The following is a 6,857-nucleotide window of genomic DNA, read 5'->3' as shown; positions in this document are numbered from 1 at the left end:
TGCAGGGGCAGAGCATGTGCAGGGGCGCGTGTTGGAGTGCGTGTGTGGAGATCATGCACACATGCATGGGGGTGGGACATGTGCAGGAGGTGTGCGTGCATGCATGGGGGCATGGGCATGGGGGGCATGTTCATGCGCAGGCGACGGGTGCATGCAGGGTGTGTGCACGCATTGCATTTTGAGGGTTTGAGTACACATGCATGCATTCGCATGTGCACATGCACACTTTAGGCACTCACTCTGGGAAACGTTAGCCATCACTGGTATATGGGATCTGATTAGTTTAACATATATTTTTAGAAGGCCTTTTTTGTTGCTTGGGTTTCATTTCCAAATTCTCTACTGCTTGCATCTGTTCCCCTTGGGGATATGCAAATCAACTTGAGAACAATAGGTGTTTCAGCTGCACACTGTTCAGTTTAACATGTTAAGACTTTGGAAGGAAATCTCTCTTTTTGCAGAATATACCACTAAACTCATATTGATTCTAGACACCTGCACAAACACGAGAAGTCAAAATAAACTTAATGAGATTTAATAAATACTACGGTAATGCCCTATGTAGAGAGCCAATTAGGAGTAATAATTAAAGCATCAGGCTGGAAAATGGGAGACTGAGTTTCTAGTACCTGCCTTAGGCACAAAGCCAACTGAACTGGGTGACTTTGGGCTAATCACTTTCTCCCACTCCTAGAAAGTAGGTAATACAGAATACTGCTGCAAAACACTGCCAAGAAAACTGCAAAGACTTATACAGGCAGTCTCCAAGAACCGGACATGACTAAATACAAGAAAAAAAAAATCTATGTAAATATTATATTTACTCAATGAATCTAATGAATAGAACCTATTTACATTTTTATTCCATGTATGATTTCATCTTCTCATATCTTATCTTATTTTCCTCTAAACCAAAGTTTCTCAATCTTAGCAACTTTAACTTTAGCATGCTGGGGAATTCTGGGAGCTGAAGACCACACATTTGTAAGTAGTTAAGGTTGAGAAACATTGATCTAAACTAAAATCTTATTTTGACTGCTTCTTTCTATACTCCCCCTCCCAGTTCTATAATATTTATGATATTTTGATGTACAGTAACCAGAGCCGTAGACAGCTTTCAAATCTGGTCATTCCAGAGCCTTATAAAAGAGGATTAATGTATTCATGTTTTAATTTTCAGTTCCCTTTCCAATGATTTGAAACATGGGACTTGCCTTTTATTTACAGCAACAACTCACTGTATTGACACTGTAATCAGGCTATCTACTACAATGCTGAGATCTATTTCCTGATCATAATCATGCCAATTCACATTCAATCAAAGGGGAAAATAAAAAGACCAGAACTGATAAAAAAGAACTAGTGTAACACTCCGATTTCAAACAATAACAGCAGATCACCAATATGATTGCATTCTTTAAAAGACCTAGGTGAGTGACATAAGTATTATCTAATGCCAGAAATAATTACAGTCCTGAATAATATCTTGTTTTGAACAATTACAGATAAATAAAAACAATCCTATAATAAATCTGATATCACAACCCTGCAATGGGTGTTATAACATTTCTAAAACAAGCATGCTTTACTCTAAAGAGATGCAGAAGACAATAATTGAGGTTTGATTTTTATGTATGAATTTTTAAGGAGAAAAGGGTGGACATTATTCTGAACACATAGAGGTTTATCTAATGCATGCAAGATGAAATAAGGAAACAGATTGTTGCAAGCCTTAGTATGCACTTCCTTTTCTGAAGGAGAAAAAAAGTATGTACTATATGATAATCAAACACAGCTCAGATTCACAACAGTTCTCACTGTCATCATGGGCAACTGGGCAGAGAACGAAGGACTCTCCATATTTGTCATTGTAAGTACATTTATTATGCATTTTAGTTTCCCAAAATCAAAATCAATTTAGTTTTATAAAAGCATCTTCAACTCAAGAAGTGCAATAATTTAAAAACGTCTTCCTGTTTTGAATGCATTGTAGTTTTAATATATGCAGTATTTTAAGCAATAAGTGTGTTATGGCTTTAAAAACAATTACTTATAGAGAATTCTCAATGAAATATGAACTGTCTGGAAATATGTACTATTGGAAAAAAATAGGAAATAAATATGATTTATAAAAAAACAAGTTTAGTTAAAGGGTGGTAGCAATTTAAGGGTTTCCAAAAGAAATTGGTGCCTTTTATAAATTATTATAAATTGTTATATGAGTTATGTGAGTAGACATTTTATTTATGCCTTTAATTGTGTCTTTTTTTTCTCTTTAAAGCCTTTTCCCCCAAGTATTCTCTAGTTTTGAATACTTTTTTGGATACCAGTATGATACTAACAAAGTTTTTCAGAATTAGTATAAAACTAGGCTGGATCATGAGACTATTGTTTACTGAATTTTTACCCAATTCATATGATTTCTAATTATGTATTACTGCAGATATTTCATTGAGAACTAAGTAATTTTAGTAAGAATTTTAGTAATTACTAAAATAGTAACATATAACAAAAGAAGCTCAGATTTCCAGGTAGATTCCAAAATGTGGACTACCTTTCTGTGAAACTTTTGTAGCCTACTAAAATATAATTAAAGTGCTTGATCAGTAAGCAAACAAAGTTAATAAAATTGACAATATTAACACCCCTCTCCACCACTAAGGGTAAGATTTTAAGAAGTTTCACTTAATTTTGAGAAACCTCATCTGCATTTAACATTGTTGTGATCAGTTTTTGAGAAAACCAGGCATAGTCACCATCTTGCCTCTGCTAGTGATACAGAGAAGGGGTCAGGATGTTAAGCAGCAGCACCACTACTAACAGTAGTCAGTGCTATTTTATTGTTCACAGTTAGGGTGAGGATATGATTTAAATTTAAAAACAGCAATGCAGTTCCAAGTGTCATTATTTACCTAAAGACCATCATAATTTTAAAATACTACAGATAGTCCTTGAGTTACAACCACAATTGAGGTCAAAATTTATGTCGCTAAGTGAAACATTTGTTAAGTGAGTTTACCCAATTTTTCAACTTTTCTTGTCACTTGTTAAATGAATCATTCTATTTGTTAAGTTAGGAACATGGTTGTTAAGTGAATCTGGATTTCCCATTGATTTTGCTTGTCAGAAGGTCGCAAAAGCTGATCACATGACCCCAGGACACTGCAACCATCATAAACATAATCACTTGCATAGTGTTTGAATTTTGATCACATGACTATGGGGTGCTGCAACGATCATGTGAAAAACAGTCATAAGCCACTTTTTTCAGTGCCGTTGTAACTTTGAATGATCACTAAATGAACTGTTGTAAGTTGAGGACTACCTGTATTGAAAAGTGCACACTTTGCACTTGGGGAAAGAAGCCAAGCCTGCATAGAATATAATGCAATATAATTGTCTAAACCTACTTGGGCTCACTGTTTAATGTAACTGTTAAAAGTAGAATTGGTTCAAATTGGGCTGCATAACCTTTTGACTTTGCTGCTTTCCTCCAAATCTGGGCTAGAGTTTTCAGAAACCTATTCTAATCATTAGATCTTGCAATTATAGTAAAGTAATGAAAATAATTTTAGGCCATGTTTTTCTTCTTTCAGCTAGTATGGCTGGGTTTAAATGTTTTCCTCTTTTGCTATTACTACTTAATCTATGCTAATGGGTGGCCGTATTACTATACAAGAGAACTTCTTGGGGTAAGTCCTACATCACATGCTGTTTGTTCCCATGTTTCAGTGAACTTCATCATTGTTCTAATGTTTACTGGATATTGCTGCTAATTGCAGCTCAAAATGTGCATCTCTATTTATATGGCCAGTTCTAACTTTTCAAGAAGTCTCCTTTCTTTCTGTTGTCATCCATATGACAAGTGGATTGATTGAGAACCCACCTATGATTGCAGCCATTTTCTGTGCAGCTTGCAGAGGTCCAGTTAAGGTTTCAATGTTTCTCTTTGCTTTGGGGAAAAAAAATGAGGTGAAAACTCTCTTCTCAATAATTCTGGCATAGGCAAAATACTTTTCCTTGCTTCTTTTAGCAAGAGAGAAACTACTGGGGAGAGAAAAGTTAAGCCCAGGACCACCCAGTGATCCTGTTCAGAAGCACTAAAAGTTAGGTTTAACTTTCCCCCTGAAATTCTAATTATTCCTCTGCTGTTAATTTTAACAAACCAATAGCTTGGGGTTGGGTTTTTTTGCTGAAAATGCATCAGGAAGAAATAATACAGTATTATTGTTATTATGCTGAGAGTGAAAATCTAGATACATATATAGAATATTCCTCTGTGATAAAATGTCAATATATTTTTCTCTGAAATGTTGCAACTTTATTTCAGCTTGACTGTTATAAATGTAGCTGTCTATTAAGCAATCTTAGAAGTCTCTGTTCAAACCCATTTCCCTTTTTTTGTCCTTCCACTTCCACATTGATCTGAATCAACGGTCAAACAAACCAAGTATAACACTCCTCCTTTTTTAAAAATAATCCTTGCAGGATGATAACCCTAAACCACTGGAAGTTCTGTTACATCTATTACAAAGCAGAAAAAACAATATGTGGTGCATCAGGGTTCATTTGTTTCCCCCACCCCACCCCACCCATGGGAAGAACCTGGCATCAGCCACTACTAGAAGGGGAGGGCAGTCTTCCAGGAAATATTTTTAGGTGTTGCTTAAGGGTATTGCCCCATCAAGAACCTGATTCTTCTTGCTTTATGCAGAAATTGGAAGCAGAGTTTGAGCAAGACACAAAGGGAAATAGTAACAACAGTACATTACAAATTCATCTGCTTTAGTACTATCATGTTTCCCTGAAAATAAGAAAGGGTCTTATTTTCTTTTGACCCCCGAAATAAGCACTTGGCCTTATTATTTTTGAAGTGCAGGAGGCAGCAAGCGTGGCTGCTGCTGTGTTGCAATATTTTTGTGGAGGGTTTATTTTCAGGGGAGGGCTTATTTTAGCACATGTGCTCAAAAGCCCGATTGGGCTAATTATCCAGGGAGATCTTATTTTCAGGGAAACAGGGTATCTAGCTGGGTAGATGTAGAGCAATGCAGGCTGTACAGCAGGGTGTCCAACTTTGACAACTTGTAGACTTCAACTCCAAGAATTCCCCACCCAGGTTGGACATCCCTGTTGTAGAAAAAATAGTTATTGCTCCATTTTTTCAGTATAAAAGCAAATGAAAATGTCTCAAAATTCTGAAGGGAAGCTAATTCCAAAAATGATCACAAATCAATAATTTTTAAATTGAGCAGAAATATTTTAAGAGTGGAGGGATGAGAAAATTCCTGGATAAGAAGGATAGAAGCCACAAAGCAGCTGTAACTGTCAAGAGTGTTCCACCGAAAATAACAAAACCAATGAACAGTCACAGGGGCAATATGCAATAGTTAAGAGTCTCAGGAGACCCCCCCTTGTTCCTCTTAACATACCTTTCTTCCCAAATTGTGTTTAAGCAATGTTATGGTGTTCTTTTCCTCCATGCACCATCTTTTGATAACCTTTCTTCTGGGCAAGATGGTCATTCATAGAATCACTTAAAATAAGCTGAGGTGTTAGTTATCAGAAATAGTCTTGCCTCCTTAGAAGCTTTGAATTTAAATATTGTCACTCTGTCTCGTAGAACCATACTATGACTTTAAATTAATATCAGTTAGTCTATGTTATGCCAACAATGAAAAGTTTCTTGGTGTATATTAGTTTGCAGTTAGTGTTTCAGACTTAATCCTATTTTTCTTCACATTCATATATATTGCAATAAATTTTTGTAAATGGCACCTCAGAAGCTCATGGCTTTGTAGATGTTGCTAAACTATAATTCCCAGCATCCCTTTCTATTAATCATATTGGCCAGGTCCCACAGTCCCTATATAATTTTAATGTTGATTTTCCCTAGGGCTTTTAGTTCTATTTCAATGTATCCTTAAATGATATTGCTTGATTAATTATGATCCTATTGTCTCATGTTTAGTCTTATTTGGCATTGGCCCGGGCACCTGCAGCATGTTTGAATTTCAACTGCCTATTAATTCTGCTTCCTGTCTGTAGAAATCTGCTTTCCTTTCTCAGAGGCTCAAGTGCAGTAAGTATTTACTATTTTTAATCAAAATAATAATAATCATTGTAAGCAAACAAGGGTTGTCTTCTATTCTTTTAATCTTGTAGATTACCATTAATACAAATGTTGTGATAGTGAATGAACTTTCTCTGAAGATGGTATTCTGACTTCAGCGAAAACATGAGACTATTCAGCGTTGAGTCATTCATTGAAAATTCTTGTGCCCACCCAGTTACTGACTGAGTCAAACAGCATATAAGCCAGGTGTCAGGGTTCCAAAAAAACACCCCCAACTAAATAAAACTTTGAGGCTTTTGTTTCCTCAAAGTTCCAATTTATTAGAGATGTCATGTTGACACATCTGGGAAAACCTGAATCTGAAAGCTTCCAGGTTTTCCCACTCAGTGGAAAGTTCAAGATCCTGCCCCAACACCCACAAGTTCATCACATGGTCCAATCTTTCACTGCCACAAAGACAGATTCCTCCCATCCAGCCAATTTTGGGGTAGGTGTTTCGGTTTGTTTTGTTTGTACTTGGCGACCTAGGGGTCTCATGGCTGGCTTTTCAGTGGTTGACTTTCAGTTGGGGTGGAGCTCATGATCCAGGATGACTGCAGTGTTGTACCAATTCTGGATACGTTCCAGCACCCACTGGATGCCACATGCCTTTCTGAGCTCAGGATCCAGCACCTCCTTGAATGTGTGTACAAGGAGGCCCTCTGGCCAGTCTTGTAATTTTCCAGCCAGTCTCCAAAACTCCCAAACTAGCTCTTTCACCGGTCAGCCAGCTTGCTTCAACTCT

General features: G+C 36.7%; 1 protein-coding gene across 1 annotated transcript in view; it reads left to right on the top strand.

Annotated features, from left to right (window-relative positions):
- The first annotated feature begins 1,771 nt into the window (after positions 1 to 1,771).
- LOC116510460 (cytochrome b-245 heavy chain) overlaps positions 1,772 to 6,857 on the top strand; it is a 31,494-nt gene continuing 26,408 nt past the window's right edge. Inside the window, exons 1-3 of the mRNA XM_032220032.1 lie at positions 1,772 to 1,870; positions 3,597 to 3,692; positions 5,969 to 6,079. Of these exons, the coding sequence (XP_032075923.1) occupies positions 1,826 to 1,870; positions 3,597 to 3,692; positions 5,969 to 6,079 (252 nt within the window). The 5' untranslated portion in view covers positions 1,772 to 1,825. The remainder of the gene's footprint in view (positions 1,871 to 3,596; positions 3,693 to 5,968; positions 6,080 to 6,857) is intronic.

The sequence above is a fragment of the Thamnophis elegans genome, chromosome 6 (genome assembly GCF_009769535.1).
Source record: "Thamnophis elegans isolate rThaEle1 chromosome 6, rThaEle1.pri, whole genome shotgun sequence".
Lineage (NCBI taxonomy): Eukaryota > Metazoa > Chordata > Lepidosauria > Squamata > Colubridae > Thamnophis > Thamnophis elegans.
This window is presented reverse-complemented; position numbering and strand designations above follow the sequence as displayed.